Raw genomic sequence first — 17,582 nt, forward strand, 5'->3', positions numbered from 1 at the left:
CAGGGGAGGAGGAAACAAGGGGTGATGCACTAGAGGAAGACAGAGGAGACGCGGCAGGAGAAGAAGTCTGCACCGCTAGTGCTGCAGAAGAAGAAGAAATGGGTGGTTGTTCCATTGCAGAGGAAGTTGTGATGAAAGTGTTTTAGTTATTTTAGGGCTCTGATACTAAGTTAAGAATAATAGAATGTTTTAGGTTATGCCTTAGCTAACCTTCCTATTTATATATATGTGGCAGAACAAGGCAATAATTGTAGGGATTACAACATTAGAATAATCCTACATTAATTTTCTATTTAGATATATACATGCTATACATTCTATAATAATTACATACAATTAATGCATACAAAACGTCCATGTATTATGTCGGTTCACTCAAATTTTATTTCATATATGAAAGAAATTCATCCCAGCTCCTTATTAAAAATTGCTGGATTCGCCACTGGAAAAAAGGAGATACAGTTACGGAGACTAGAGAATTGTAATACATTCCTATGAGAGAAAATTGTATTATATTGGACGGAGGTAGATGTCCTGAAGTCGGACTCTTGATCATCTTGAACAACTTTTGAATCAGGACAATATATTCCTTAATACCATATTGAAGGACTGGTTAGTGGTGCTGTATCCCCCATCAACCATGAGATTTAGTCCACTCACATACTTGGACTCATCGCTACCTAAATACAAGGCAGCCTCCGCCACATCTTTGGGTGACGGCACCACTCCTTTCAGATTGGCAGATTCACAAACTACATGCTCCACAAAACTTTTATCCGCTCCCATTGCATTTCTTAGCAGTGGAGTAGCAAGAGCACAAGGAGAAATGCAGTTAGCCCTTATTCCATATTGCCCTAGTTCCACGCACAAATTCTTCATTAGCCCCACCACCGCATGCTTCGACATTGTATAAGCATGAGGCGACTCACCACATGCCACTGAAGCCACGCTAGATGTGAAGAGAATAACGCCTTTTTTCACAGGAATCATAACTCTAGCAGCATGCTTTGCACCCAAGAAACCACCATACACATTAACTTCAAAAACCCTTTTAAAATCTCCATTGTCGGTGCCTAATATTGTTGGATCTATATTGCCAGTAATGCCAGCGTTGCTGTACATGATGTCTAGCTTCCCATACTTGGATATGGCAACATCGACAACATTTTTGACATCGGTATCACTAGTGACATCACAATGTACATAGTAAACATTGTCTTCCGTGCCAAGTTCTTTACAAAGGGATTGACCAACTTGATCCTGGACATCAGCTATAATGACCTTCGCTCCATGTTCAACAAATAGTCTGGAGGTGCTCTCACCAATCCCGCTAGCACCTCCAGTGATTATTGCCACTTTACCAGCTAACCTGCAACAAAAACTAATTATGTAGCATTGATTTCTCGTTCGGGTGAAGGAATTAAAGCACAAGAATATTTACTAGTGAGAGCAAGTAGCTTGTTACCTGTTTGCAAAAGAAGCTAGTGAACTAGAGGAGTTCATGTTCTGGCTGAAATAGAAATGGAAAGGGCCGGGGGCGTTTAACCTGAGAAGATTTCAATATGTAAGTGTAGACACTGTCTAAGATGCAATTAATATATGGAAGGAGAAGAAGGCCAACTGGCATATCTGTGTGGATGGGAGGGAGGCACGTGTATTAACAATTAAAGAAAAAATGATGAATAAAAAAGCTGCTACCAAATGCAGAAACTGAGGTCTTCTCATTTTGACTGCAATGGTTTCAGTAAATAAGAAATATTTAGTAAAGCGGCCAACCAGATTGCCCAGACTGCTACCAAATTGTGGAATAGCTGCCAAAAAGTAAATTCCCTGAAGATCATTACACAACTTGCCATGTGTGCCTGTTGAAAATGTGCAATTTGTCATGGCACAGAGTTGCAAGATCGAATGAAATGGTTTATTATTAGCTAGTGAACCTCCTAAAATTGGTTTGGTAATGGAGTATCTAAATATGACAAGTTTGTTTAATTCAGTCCCTATGAATTAAAAGTGAATTAATCAGAGTAATTCTACCACATTTCAATTGATGGACGGACCTAAACTAAAACCTATATAGGACAAACAAATAGCTTGTCACGAATTTACTATAAATTCACTTACCTTGAAGGGTTGAATATGGTCCCTTCGTACAATGAAACAGGATTAAGTTCTAACCATTGATGACATACATACTAATTAACCATTGACATGTAATGAGTAAGAAAATTAATTGTGTATACTACTACCAAAAAATTGATAAATATAAATAGACATACCGAGGGTGTATTTTCATTGTTAAATTATCGACGGTTTTTACAAATAGAAATATTCTTTCAGTATTTACCAAGAGAATAACAGTGGGAAAAAATAATTAAAACAAAGCAAAAAAAATGATGGCGTGCATTGTTCATCATATTAATTATAAAGGGAATCACCAATCAAAAATTCCATCGGTATTTTTCAGAGAGCTCTGAAACTGTTCACTTCCCAATTGCATTGTTAATTATTGTTCTTTACAGACAAAATCATCAACGAATTGAAAAATCGTCGGTGATATTTGATGGTTTCTGAAATTTTTTTATTAAATTGAAAATTTCAATTAAATATTACAGACGGAATCACCGACGAAATGATTAAAAAATATCCATTTTACAAAAATATAAAATAATTAAATTAATATAAATAAAAAAACAAATATAGTGAAAAAAAGAAAAAAAAAGAAAAATCTTACCTTAATGTCGTTGCAAATGAAGCTAAGAAAAGAAAAAAAAAACAAATTAGTAAATTATATTAATTAAAAAAAAACTAAAAAGAAAAAAGAAGAAAAGAGAAGAATAAATACCTAAGCATGAAGGAGAAGAGAAGGAATTGAGGAGAAAAGAAAAGATAAGAGAAAGAAATGGATTTGAAGTTTTTTACATATAGGGAAGAAGAAGAAGAAGAAGAAGAAGAAGAAAGGAGCCCTGTGTGTGTTGTGAAATTCCATTGGTAAAAATGGCACTTCTTAAATTCACTTGCAACCACATTAAGGTACGATTTTTTTCCCCTTTTTTTTGGTGTTTTTTTTTCTCACTATATTTTGTTTTTAATTGTTTTTGTTCTTAATAATTGTATGAATACTGTTGTAGGATTTTTTTTTCATATGATTTTCTTCTTCTTTTTTCCAAGCATTTTAAGTATTATAGAGTGTTGATTTATATTAATATTTAATTATTGTATAGTTTTGTAAAATGGATATTTTAAAATAATTACTGACAGAATTACATATAATATTTTTCTAAGGAAAATACTAACGGAATGAAGTGGATAATGTTTTTACACACCTTTTTCGTTAGTAAATCCATTGATAATAATATTTTTTATTACCATCGGACTTACCGACAAACAAAAAATTATCGATAAAAGATTCACTGATAGAGTATTTATATCGGTGATTTTGTTAGTAAATTAATTATTAATAGAATAATAGTACAAATATCGAAGAAAAATTATGTCAATAAATCTAAAGATTGTGGTAGTGAAAATGAAATGAAAATGTTTTTGTAAAATTTATGGGGACGTACGTGTACTTCAAGTTCATGAAAATGAGATCTCCTTTCCTTTTAACCTTTGCGCTTGTGATGTTTATTAAAAGTTTTTTTTATTATTATTATTACTTCTAATCAATTACAATATTTACTTATTTACAATTTATTATAAACATTTAAAGATATTGCCATATAAAGTAGCATTTATCTAACATCTTTAATAAATATCATTCAGTCTTCTTTAAACATTTTATTTTTACATTTTTTTAAACACAAGTCAATAATAAATAGAATTTAATAAATATACACAAATAATGTTTAACACGTCTTATGGACCATAAATTATTAGATAGACTTGGAGTGTTTTTTTTTTTTTTTTTTTTTTGTGTGGTTTATTAAGCTATTTTTCAGAGTGATTTTTAATTTGTTTTTTGCTTGACAAAACATTAAAATATTTTTAGGTATTTTTTATGGTTTTTATGTGCTCTATGTAAATACTATAAAAAAATATAAATATTATTTTAATGTATTTTCAATTAAAAACTAAATTTTAAAAAAAAAAAACACATTTTCTAATATACACTTAGTTTATCATATCACCAATGGACTAAGACCATAAATACAAAATGCATCCATAAGATCTTGTAAAATGCTTGTATCATCAAGTGAGATTAATCACTATATTTTATTTATATCTTATATTAATTAACTTAGTTTATAGATGATGTAATCACATCTACGGAGCAGCCCTCGCCCTTTTCTTTTGCAATAAATGTGCACTGATCCTTTGTATGTAAATTTATTGCATAGCTAAGGTGCATGGGGCCATAGATATGCAATCGTTGCCCCTTGTTTCCAGATTAGGTCGTTGAGGATCATAAATACTACGTGAAAACGCATTGAGCCAGGCTACAAGATGAGAGCACCGCCATGTATCACATCTATGACCCTCCATGTGCATTGAAGTTTCATCTGAGTTCCATATTAGACCCATCACATCTGTAACCCTCCATAACCATTGGAGTGTGTAATTAAACCCTCAATATGCATTGGAGTTTCAAAAATATTTTTTTATTGTTTTTATTTTATGAAAAAAATATATATTCTACATCTGAATGATATAATTAACCCATTTAAGGATCACACTAACTATATGGGTTTATTCTTTGATAAAAAAAAATAAAAATAATTTTTTTAACATGAAAATAGCCCTACCTTTTTTTTAAAATTGATTGAAAATTTTTAATGTAAATTTCCTTTTGAATGAAAATTAAAAAAAATCACATTAAAAATCAAAACATTCATATATACAAAAATCATTCGTGCTTGAAATCAAAGTATCCATACAAAAAATCATACTCCCTATCTTGTACTTTTATTTATTTATTAATTGGTTAGATTACTTTTTTATCAGTTAAGTTGACAAAGTTATATCAAAATAATTATAATTTAATTTAATTTTAAAATTGAATTGGATAAGAAATTACATTGAAACATTTTGAAGTTAATATATTAATATGAACTTAATAATAATATCAAATAATTTTTTATAATTTGAATATTTCTTATTACACTGAATTTTTTTTTTTATATTCCACTAATAATGTAACGAGGCTGTAAACTAATTTATCTAATGTTTATATTAAATGATTTGATCCATGATTTATATTTTTCAACTGCGAGCCATTAACAGAGGGACCATCTAGGGATCAGAACTTTAAATTCGATAGAAGCTGCCATGGGTGGCCGACATTCAACCATAAATGACATTGACAGCGACGTTATTGGTAATGGAAATTTAGATATAGGGATCAGAACTTTTAATGCTTATCACGTGAATATCGACCAAAATCTAATGATACGACTTTGTGTTAGATTATCTGCCTTAAAGAAATTTAAAATTATCTACATGATTTGACGTCCATATTGAATTGAAAGGCCTGTTGACACTTTTTAATGAATGGCATCAATTTTTTGATCAGATTCACAAGTGTTTTACAAGGGTAGAAATTTATTATACAATATACGAAGACAAATTAGTTTTAGTGTTAGTGAATCACCTTTTATAGATTGAAGTAGGTTTTTTTATTATAAAAAAACAGATTAGTTTCGGTGTTACTGTTAACTTTCTTAAATAAACAAATATGAACTTTGTAAGATTTTGAATTTTGAGTTGATTTTAGACTTTGCGTGGGTTTTTTGTGTTGTTGAAGGCAATGGTTAGGTTTAATAATGTTCATATAATGTTTTAGATAAAAAAAAAAAGGGGTTGTAAATGAGTCTCTATAAAAAATATGGGACCTTTTTTTTTTTTCGAGCATCATAATCGCTAGATTTTAGGGATTCCTAGGCGATGCGTTTTTTTTTTTCAAATTATTTGGACAAATAACATGTTGTCCGCCCCATTAACTTAAAAAAAAAAAAACCATAAGGGCTCACACACGAGCTATTGCTTGATGGGCCACGTCCAACAACATCTGGCCTAATTCATTAAACACAACAAGGTAAATTACCCGTATTGTGATGTTGAATATCTTGATCTATATTTCTATTTTAATTAGTTTTTTCAGTTTTGGTTTTTTTTTATTATTGATGATTTGTTTTTTATTTCTCTACACAATGGTTATTAATTTGATTAGTTAGCTGCACACATAAGTTTTTCGATTTATATCTATGTTTTTTTTTTTTTTTGTGAAAAAACATGTTGAAAAACTCTGCATGTTTGATTTTTTTGTTAATATGTTTTGGTGTTTTAGATTTAATCCTTATTTTTATGATATATTTTTAATTTTTTCCCTTAACCCTTTTATGCTCCATTCATGGTTTTTTTTTTTTTTTTTTGGTTTTCAAGTTACGACCTTGATAACACGTGCAACCTTTTCCAGTTACTAAAATATTTTATTTTTCTTACTCATTTTAAAACATTTATATAACATGAATATCTTTTTTTACGTTGACATAAAATTAACCTTTCTCACCGCATAGTGTGGGCCATTTATTGTATAACAAATATCACATATGACAAGGATACATTTGTGTGTATTATCAAATTACCGGGGAAAAAAAGAACCCCAGGAGCCATTAGTAATTCAGTGTTGCTTATGAGAGGAATCATTGTGGATTTACTTTTTTTTTTTGTTTATGAGTTTTTTACATATTTTTTTTGTTCCCTTAATTTTTTTTTCTTTTTATTTGGTCCTTTAACATTGTATACATTTGGGATTGGTCTTGGTGATTTGTTTTTTAGGCCTACACATGGAGATCTCATAGTCTTGAGGAAATATTTTATCACTTTGTTAATGCTCAATTTGACAAAATAAAATTCAATTTAATTGATTTAAAAGAATTAAAGCTTTGAGGATAAAATTTGAAGCGTAAACAAATTTTCAATCCCTTTTTTTTTTTTTTTGGCTACCATCAAGGATTGATTGACACATGCAGAGGATGAGTTCCTATCCATTTTTTCATCATGTAACCTCTCTTTTTTTATTTAATCATTTTTCAATACCTTTGTTTGAGATTTGATTTAGAGTTTCTTTTGGTTGTATAAATATATATGTGGTTCTCTTAATATTAAGGGAAAATTCTGGATTGATTAATGCTTAGTTTGACAAAAATAATTTCTTGTTAATTTAAAATTATTAAGTTTTAAGACACTTAAATTGAAACTAAAACAAATATGGTGAGCTAAAGTCAATGGGCACGTCAACTTGATTCGCACATGCAACACACATGCCAATGTGTGAAGGAAGTCATTGTTTTCTAAAGGCACGTGAGGTGTGTGTCAGTGGAGGAGCGGTGGTGAGGCTCCAATGATATTTTTTCCTTCTCTCCCTTCATTCTCTCTCAACTCGTGATTCATGCTAGTTTAGCCAAAATCAAAAGCTGTCCTATCATTTTATTTTTATGTTAAATTTTTATTCTTATTCTTTTGATTTTTTTTCTTTTATTTTTTTTTAAATTGACTTTTTTTTTTAATTATATCATTTGATATTAGGTTAGTTAGGAATTAAGCTTCATGATTATTTTTTATGATCCCAATCCTATGACTTGAGTCAATAGTTTGAAAGGTTAACTGAGATTGATATTAGTTGAATTACGTTGAGAGATTGCATTTATGTAAATTATGATAGGTTGCATAATGACAACAACCCTTCCTTTATATTTATACTTTTAAGGTTGTGTACAATACAAGAGTGGAATATACTACACATGATAACTATTCCTATATATATAAGACTCTTTTCATAATATGCCTCGTCAAGCTGAAGGTGGAGACTCTACCCAAAGCTTGGATCGAAAAGAAGCAAACGAAACTAGAGGGAGAGGATTGGTAATGATATTGACTAGTTAGTACTTGGAAGAGATGGATTGTACCTGAATTTCTTTCTTAGCAACATGATCATGAATGAAGTGATAATCAACTTCAACATGTTTAGTATGAGTGTGAAACACTGAATTGGCAGATAAAAAAGTGGCCCCTAAATTATCACACCATAATGTAGTGTTGGATGAAGATGAAAGTCGTAGTTCTGATAATAAAAAAAATGAACCCATAAGATTTCAACAGTACCATCAACTAAGGCTTTCTATTCGGCTTCCGTAGAGGATCTAGCAACAGTGCGTTGTTTCCCAGATTTTTAGGAAATAAGAGTAGAACGAAGATACACGAGCTAATCACCTGTTGATTTTCGATCACAATAATGACAACCCAATTAGCATTAGTAAAGCAATGAAGAGACAAGGAAGAGTCTTGAGTAATGTGCAGATCATAGGAGGTTGCAGCCTAAAGGTAACGTAAGATGCATTTAACTGCAGCCCAATGATCCTCAATAGGAGCATGCATAAACTGACACACCTTGTTGAATATATAGCACCAACAATATAGTGAAAGTAAGGTATTATAGAGCACCAGCAATCTATCTATAATGTGTTGGGGTAGAGTGAAGAGTACCAGACACGAATCCCAACTTAGATGAGGGAGACAATGAAGTATCAACCGGTTTGCAAGAAGTCATACCTGCTCGTTGGATAATGTCTAGATTATACTTGTGTTGACTAAGTAAAAGACCCATAAAAGTATATTTAGCTTCTATTCCCAGAAGAAATGAGCAGAACCTAAGTCCCGAAGCTTAAACTCTGAACTTAACAAAGTAATTAGTCATTAAATCAAAGCCGAGTCACTCCCATTTAATAGAATATCATCAACATACACAAGCAAATAAATCATTGCACCACTGAAAGAGAGAATAAACAAAGAAGTATCAACCTTGGATGTTTGAAATCCAATGGAGATGAGAAACTCACTGATGTGGACCAACCTAGGAACACCAACAAGGACCTATTACATGTTCCAAATGGTCCAATAACTCGGTCCAAGACAAAGACATTGAATGCATTGGTTTTGAAGGTTTCCCCCAAGTTAGAATTGAAAGGTCCATTGGAGTATCAAGAGGAAACCCTAGTACATCTTATCCATGTGCAAGAGGGGTCCAATACAACCTTATTTGGGCCATAAAGTGAGGATAGCAAAGGAAACAAAAGAATCCTACTACAACTTGGAAACAACATGGGTGGCTACCTTTTCTTTTATTTCTAGGATTAAGGGGTTGCATGAAAGGTTATAAATAAGCCTTTAATAAGTTCTATAATATTTTACTTCATTCTCTTCTTCTCATGGTAGAACAAGAACTTAATATTAGGGGCTTTATTTTTATTTTAATAGCTATAACCCAAGGCTTGTTTGGGCTTAATTAATACTTTGTTTTCAGCTAGGATCCAAGGCTTGTTTGGATTAAGTTATGGGCTTTTCAGTTTAGGGTTTTAGGCCAGTTTTGAGTGGACCTCATATAAGTCCACATAAAGGGTCCATTACGGTTAATTTTGCAGGAACAATTTAAACTCATATAAGCCAAAATTTCAGCAGGTTTGATGATTATTATTCTGAATTTTTTAGTTTTAACGTGTGAGAGTGATTCTTACATTCTTCAATTCTTGAACAAACTGAATCTGACTTATCAAAGATTAATTGGCTTCGTGGCGTCATTTAACTCATTCCAATAGTGTTGATTCCTTATGATAGGTTTTCATTGTGTCACACTCCTATCAGACCTATTTCGGCTCTCTAGGATCAAATCTCAATCTTGATTGTGGGTTGCATGACCACGTGATCGCAAGGTTTGCATCACTCACTTAATTGATTGTACCATGCTCGAGATGTTTGTTTCAAACCATACAAGGATTTATGAAGATGACACGTATGAGATGGAAGTGTAGGATCAACAAAGCCAGGTGGTTGTGCCATGTACACTTCTTCCTAAAGAATGTCATTCAAGAAAGTATTATGGACATCCAACTAATGAATTTTCCAGTCATAGGTGACAACAATCATGATCACAAGTCGAACCGTTGTAGGCTTAACCACTAGACTAAATGTCTCCAAATAATCAATGCCCTCTTGCTGTGTGAAACCACGAGCAACCAACCATGCTTTATATTTGTCAACTCTACCATTAGCGCGTTGCTTAATCTTATAAACCCATCTACTGCCTACTACATTCATGGATGAATGAAAGGGCACCAACGACCAAATATGATTACAATGAAGTGCATGAATTTCCTCTTGCATAGCGTTATGCCAAATCAAGTATCGATTTGCATCCTTAAAAGAAAATGGTTCCTGTTAAGGCAGAGAAGCCACCCGAGAGGCAGAGGAAACACTAAAGTTTACTGTTTTGGATACACGTGGGCGAATCACCATGGAATGGGTGTGGGCAACAGATGGGGGAATGGAAGACTCATTAGTCGTGGCTTGCTGAAGAGAGAATTGAGACAAATCAACACATAAGTTAAGTCTAGGAGGGGAAACAAAGGAAGAACCTGGCGATGAGGAGCTCAATATAAGACCAAGTCGAGAAAGGGAAACAATAGGTGAAACAACAAGGGTGATTTCAACAATCTGTTCACTCCTAGTGATAATAGTTGTCGCACATCACCCGCGCGGCGATTTCAACTTTTGGCGATTTTTCGTTTGTCTGCTTGATTTGGGGTCTTGGGAGTCGCCACCTAATATTTTATTGAGGGTTAGTAGGAAACCCAGATTTACTGGTCGTGGTCAGAGATTCGAGGGTAAGAGACTAGTTGTGGCTAAGGAAGGTATTAACACCACTAGCGCACCCTACCTGAGGTAAGCTGCTTCGTGGTTTGATGTGATTTAAAAATTTGAAATATTATTCAAATTCTAAGGCTTTAATAAATCAGTTATTAAATCCCATAATATATGTAGAAACTCATTCTTATATTTTCATGGAAAATATAACTTGATTTTATTTGTCCTTTGAGATATTTAACCATATTCAAATTAAACACTTAATTCTTTTTTTGTTTTTGCTTTTTGTAATTCAATAAAATAACTAAAAATACAAACACACAAACACATCTCTTTTCTTATTATTATTTTTCTTATACATCCTTTTTTACATGTAAAACAAATAACAGAAATTCAAAATAAAACAAATACAATTCAAAAATTACAAAATAAAAACCCAAAAATCCAGGAAAAATCAGGGAGCATCTTCTGGGACTCGCCGGAACAGTGGCTGAAGGTTTCTGGGCGCAGAACAGTAGCGGCGCGTCTTTCCACACGCCACCGCCACTGGCGGCGCGTGGGATCACGCGCCGCCGCCAAAATCCAGAGAACCAAGGTGGCGATCCGTGATGGCTTCCTCCCCTCTTCACCCTCCTGTCGGCTGTTAGCAACGCCGTTACCTGCAAAACACCAAAAAGACGCAAGCAACAGTCTGTTTTAGTTTTATTTTTTTTTTCAGATCCAGTTCCTTCGGGCCTGTCACGGTTTGTTGCCCGAGAGTTCATCCCTGTAGCACATCTGGTTGTTGGGCATCGTCGGCGCTGATGGCGGCTGGATCTCGGTCCAGATCTGCTACATGGGTTTGAATCGGAGGAGGACCGATTGCTGAAGGGTTTGCTGGTGGTGGGTTACTGCAGTGTCCTCGGTGATGCTGGAGCTGACGGTTGCGCAAGGGTGTTGCTGTGTCACTGTTGTCGCCTGAGTCAGTGGGCGGCGATGTTCCCTTGGCCGCGAGGGAGAACGATGGCCAAAGGAGGGGCACGGCCGGCTGGCTTTGGGAGCAAAAATCACAAAGCAGGGGAACGGTTTTGGGGAAGAAAACAAAGGAAGAGGATGGCTGATGGAGAGGCTAGGGACGGTGCCTCTGTTTTTTCAGGCAAACGGGTGGCCGATCTCTATTTTTGATAGAGCGGAAGTGAGCGGCCCCGGTGCAGAGGGGAGGTCTCTGCTTTGGCAACGCCAAAGGGGAAGGACGGCGGAGAGTGGCCGTGAGTCCAGAGGGAGAATGATTTCGGGGAAGAACAGCCAAAAGCTGAAGAGGGCGGTGGCTGCTGTGTTTTTATCAAAGGGCAAAGGGGGTGGCGGCTGCACGGAGAGGAAGGGAAAAATTCTTTAGGTTTAGGGTTTTTCCTTTTTTATCTTTTCCTTGTAAATTCTCCCTCGTAATTTTCCGTCCCCGGGTCCCTCAAATTTTTTCTCCTCCTTTCAAATTTTACTGTAGCTTAGTATTCATAGAAGAAATACTCTAGGGTTTCCAAACCAATCCCTCAGCTTTCCTTTCCTTTTCTTTTCCTCTTTTTTTTTTTTTTTTGTAATTTTGATTCTCTCTTTTTTTTTTTGTATTTTTGAAAGTGGGCAAAATCAACGTCGGCTCAATAAGAAAAATCAGTGATCATAAAATTTACACGTTAAGAGTTGAACGCGTTCAAAATACTTTTAAAAATTTAAATTCTTTTGAGATGGCGTTGAAAATGCTAAAAACGATGCGAATACATCAAAAATATATTTTTTGAGTTTTTCATTGTTTTTTTTGCTATTTTTGATTTTTTCTGAAAATTTATCAAAAATATGGGTCAAAAATTGGGTAGCAATAATAGCAAGGGAGTCAGTAGGTGAAACAACTGGGGTGACATCCATACTCTGTTCACTCCTGGTAGGAATAGCAAGGGAGATGGCAAGTGAAATAACAGGAGAGAAATGCAAGTCTCAAACCTGTACCTAAGGAATGATCATGACAATGATGTGCATGTAATGGTAAGAGAGCCTAAAAGGTTGTGTTATGTGCAAAGGGTGTTAGGTGAGTAACTAGACAAAATGTTGGGATGGGCTGTAAAGTGACAGTAGAAGGTTGTATGGGTGGAGCTACAATCTGTTCAGATTTGTCAAGAAAAAAAACATTTTCATGAAACCGAATATGACGAGCAAGATAAATACGATTTGACAACAAATGAAGACATCAATATCCTAAATGATAGTTGATATATCCTAGAAAGACACAAAGAGATGATTGGAAATCTAACTTATGAGCATTATATGGATGAATAAATGGAAAGAAAGACACCGGAAAGTATGGAGAAAAGCATAATCAGAAGTCGAGTTTAAAAGACACTCAAAAGGAGTTTTATGATTAAGAATAAGTTGGTATGCGGTTAATCAAATACATTAAACTTTTAAATGCATAACTCTAATATTTTAGGGGAGCTTTACATTGGCTAAGAAGAGTGATCCCAGTTTTAACAATATGTCGATGACGACGTTTAATCATTCCATTTTGTTCATGAGTATGCAGACAGATTACATGATGATGAATACAAATTTTTAAAAAATATATTTTGAGTTTCTAATGTTTACCACTCCAATCTATTTGAATAGACTTAATTTTAAAATAAAATTGGCGTTCAATGAGCTCCTAAAATTGATGAAATATAGCAAAAACATCAGATTTTACAACCAAAGGATAAAACTAAATAAATTTTATATGGGCATCCATACAAAAAAACAAAATAGCGAAAACCATCACATGATAACATATGGGAAGGACCCCAAACATCACTAAAAATCACATTAAGAGGAGCTTGAGTTTGATGACCCATAGTTTTTAAAGTTAGATGAGATGATTTTCCTAAAGGGCATGCTGGAGAATTAAAATTAAATTGTTTTAACGTACATGACACCTATTTAGTTGACACTAAAAAATGCAGAATGTGTAGAGTGGGATGTCCAAGCTGACGATGCCAAACATCAGTGGAAGTAGAGATATATAGGTGAGAAAACTTCGATAAAACATATAGACCATCTCTACTCCATCCAGAAAGAAGCATTTCCTTTGTCATGAGGTCCTTGACATAAAATAGAAAGGAGTGAAATTAAAAAAAACCATGTTATTCTCAAGACAAAACTTTTTTGAACAGAAAGTAGGGGTTTTTTAATTTCAAGCACATGTAAAATATTTGATAAGGTAAACATGCGTTTAGGTGAACAAATATTAGAGTGAGCAATATTAGAAATAGTAAGGCCCTTACCATCTCCAACATGTAAATGATCATTACCACGATAAGGTTCTAAGCTCGTCATACTTATAAGGTTCGGTGTCACATGATAATTTGCACTTGTATTAGGAAATCAAGTACCAGGAGTAGTTATAGAAGTATTATTGAACGCTAAATTGGCATTAGCTTGTAGATTATGAGTAGCCAATTGACAGCACTGCTGAATAGTATGTCCATAATCATAACACAACTGACACTTTACAGTTCGGTTATAGCCTCCCAATCAATTTCCTTACTACCCAAACTGCTGACCAGAACCAAATGAGAAATGGTTATGTTATTGTCCAAATTGCGAACCTGAAGCATGGCTATTAGTACTGAAGTTGGGGTTTGACTATAGCCATAATTCCCATGATTGTAGCTACGATTACTCTATCTTCAGCCCCCACGAAACCAACCCCTTCATCCAGTACTGGAACCAAACTGATACTGCCAAAAGAATACATATGGCTGTTGTGATGGAGTTGGTAACATAATAACTGTTACAGTAGGATAGAGAGAAGCGATGTGGAGAAATTTATATGTGAGGAGGTGGCTATGGAGGTTAGTGTAAGAGATTGGATCAGTCTTAGTGGACAAGTTGGTTACAAGATCCTTAAAATCACTACATAACCCTCGAAACACATACAAATTAAACTCTTTCATGGAGATTGGCCTGTCAGTAGCAACAAGTTCACCAAACAAGGCCTTGGCCTTATGCAAATAGGTGCTGACAAAGTCATCATTCTGTCATAAATCTTGGAATGCACCATAGAGTTGCATAATCCGCAAGTTGGAAGGAGAAGCAAGGGTAGTTTCCAGCGTTGTCCAGATGTCGTGAGAAGTTTTATAATCCACAACTAGATGTAGAAATTCTGTAGAGAGATAGGATAAAAGAGCACTCATGATTAAGTGGTCTTGTTGTTTCCATGATAAATATAAAGGATTAACCAATGGTAAAAATGTGGCAATAGATATGAGATGAGAAGGAGGACATGGTAAGGTGCAATCAACAAAGGAGAAAATGCCTTGTCCCAAAAGAAAAGGTTTCATCTACATCCTCCAATACAAGAAATTGATATTGGAAAGTCGTAAAGAAATTACCTGCTGAGTATTAGGAAGAGGAATGATGGCAGCCCTATTCATGATATCTAAAGAAGAGTTCAGAAGGACTTTGCTAGCAGTAATAGCCGCTAAAGAAGACTACGAGATTGGTGCAACAACAATAGCACCATGTTGAAGTTCTTGGTTGTCCATTGACATGACCAAAAGCTTGATGTCTTCTCTCAAGTGCAGGAGTGTCGAAGTAATAAATAACCTGGCAAGACTGGGGTCGAACCACATAGAGGTTAATTGTATAAATTATAAATAACAATACAACAACAATAATAACAATAATAACAGCAATAGTAATAATAATATTAATAGTAATAATAATAATAATAATAATAAAAGAAGAGGAGGAAGAAATTAATGAGAACTTTGAGATGGAGGGTTAATGTAAGGATTAAACAATGATAAAAACAAATGTCAAGGTTAGAGGATCCACTAATGGTACTTCAAACAAGTATGGTATAAACTCTTATTACTCAATTGGAAACCACACATAAAGGAGGTTCCAATCAGATTATAAATTGTTAACATGATTACATTAGTTATCTTATTCAAATAATGCTAATACTTGTAAATGTTGTCAGGCATTCATGATTATAACTTATGTTAACGACAAATCAAGTTCCTTTCATAGCTCAGGTGTCGGCTATACCATACAGTATGGGCTATGAAAGTAACAAGTATTTGTTGTACCAAGTGTTATACAACATAAATCTAGATTAACCATTTAACAAGCAAAGTATTAAAAGTGAACAAGATATCAAATATAAAACATGTTAGTATCCAACGTTAAGGTCCATGTTAAGTTTATATTATACTTGTTCTTACACTATTAGTGTACCCTTTTCACCTTGACATAATTTAACTTAGCTAAACATAATAAAAGAAAGAAACATAAATGAACAAGACAAGAACATAAATGAAAAAGAAGTTAACTAAGTAAATGAAAGGAAATGAAGTGCATAAACTTGATATTAATGAAAGCAAAACATAAGCAATACAAAGAGAGAAAGCAAGAGCATGATCTTGATCTGAAAACCAAGATGCCTCAATACATGGTAAATGCCTCCTTTTATAGGCCAAAATTTGGAATTATTGATTTGTTGACTAATTGATGAGTGGGTGGCCACATCTTGACTTGGTGACAATCCTTATCTTCTTGTCTGAACAAGGCATCATTGATAACATCATAATTTGCACAGAATCCTCAAGAATGTTCTAGGAAATTGTCTTAGCTTTCCAACAAAAAAAAATGAGGTCATTTGGACTTCTAGAACTCAAGATATGGGCTGAACACTAAACAGTGTCTAGGTTGCAGGACAGCTTCGGACTTCTTCGTTGTTCCTTCAATTTGGACTTCAAAATGGCCTTTTTAAATCTTGGGCTCCTTGAAAGTTGTAGGCCTTTGTCTTACCTTTCCATCCATATAAAATGGACCTAAATCCAAGATCTAGAGCTCTAGATATGATCCAATTACGGAGCAATGTTCCGGTTTGGACTGCACCGACATCTCTTTTCTAAGTTTGGCCATCTCTTTGTCCTTTCACTTTCAATACTTAAACTCATCAATCAATCTTTTCATTTATGTGATAGGCCTGCATTTAATATGAGCATTTACCATAAATTAAGGTATCTTATAGTATCAAACTTGTTATTATAAAACATGTTTAGTTAAGGAGTTATTGATACTTCAAGTGCAAAATGATGATATAAAACCTTGATAAGCATGCACTTTTAAGTACTAGTCATCCATTGTCAAGAGAGAAGAAGAGGTAGTCCGATCTAGAGGAGACAACCGAAAATAAAAGAAAAACAAAAGAAGAAAGACAAAAGCAGAGGAGTGTAGGATGGTATGGAGGAGATGACCGAACAATAAAACAGGAGCATGAAGGGGGATTTTGTTGTTGCTCTGATACCAAGTTAAATTACATTAAGATATTGAATTTATATAAATTATGATAGTTTGCATAATGACAACAATCCTTCCTTTATATTTATACCTTTAGAGTTGTGTACAATACAAGAGTGGAATATATTACACATGATAACTATTCCTATATAAGAAATTTAAATATATATAGGACTTTTTCCATACTAACATTAATTTTTTTTAGATCTCTTTTTTTATATTTTTTATATTTTTTTACTTTAATATTGAGTTTGTTGAAAATTAAGGTTCATTATTTTCTTTTCTACAACGTCCCTATAAACAGGTTCAAGATCATTGAGTACATAAAAGGTATCGTCAAAGATTAGTGAATCTATGGAAAGTTCATCGATTGTTAAACGAATAACCTTGAGATGGAAGACGGGCACTTAACCAAACCATTCAGGAAATCCATAAGATCGTGACCATGCATGAAGGAGGGACTTGAAAGTGGTAATTCATGCTGAATAGTCTGTGTGAGTCGTTGCAATTGATTTGTGTTAATTGCAACAATAGCTGATTCATTTTCTAAAGGTATTCTCATGGTGTTGTTAAGAGGAGAGTTGTTGGCATTAATTAAGTGTAGAAAGAATCATTGATATGGATTTTTGAATGCTAAG

At 33.9% G+C, this 17,582-nt stretch overlaps 1 protein-coding gene across 1 annotated transcript; it reads right to left on the minus strand.

Moving 5' to 3' along the window:
- Positions 1-366: 366 nt before the first annotated feature.
- Positions 367-1,859, minus strand: LOC118027968 (short chain aldehyde dehydrogenase 1). Its single transcript, XM_035031481.2, has 2 exons — positions 1,466-1,859; positions 367-1,369 (listed from the first exon to the last, which is right to left on the minus strand). The coding sequence occupies exons 1-2, from the start codon at positions 1,501-1,503 to the stop codon at positions 574-576; spliced, it is 834 nt and encodes a 277-aa protein (XP_034887372.1). The 5' UTR covers positions 1,504-1,859; the 3' UTR covers positions 367-573.
- Positions 1,860-17,582: the final 15,723 nt, after the last annotated feature.

Source organism: Populus alba, chromosome 6 (assembly GCF_005239225.2).
Source record: "Populus alba chromosome 6, ASM523922v2, whole genome shotgun sequence".
Classification (NCBI taxonomy): domain Eukaryota; kingdom Viridiplantae; phylum Streptophyta; class Magnoliopsida; order Malpighiales; family Salicaceae; genus Populus; species Populus alba.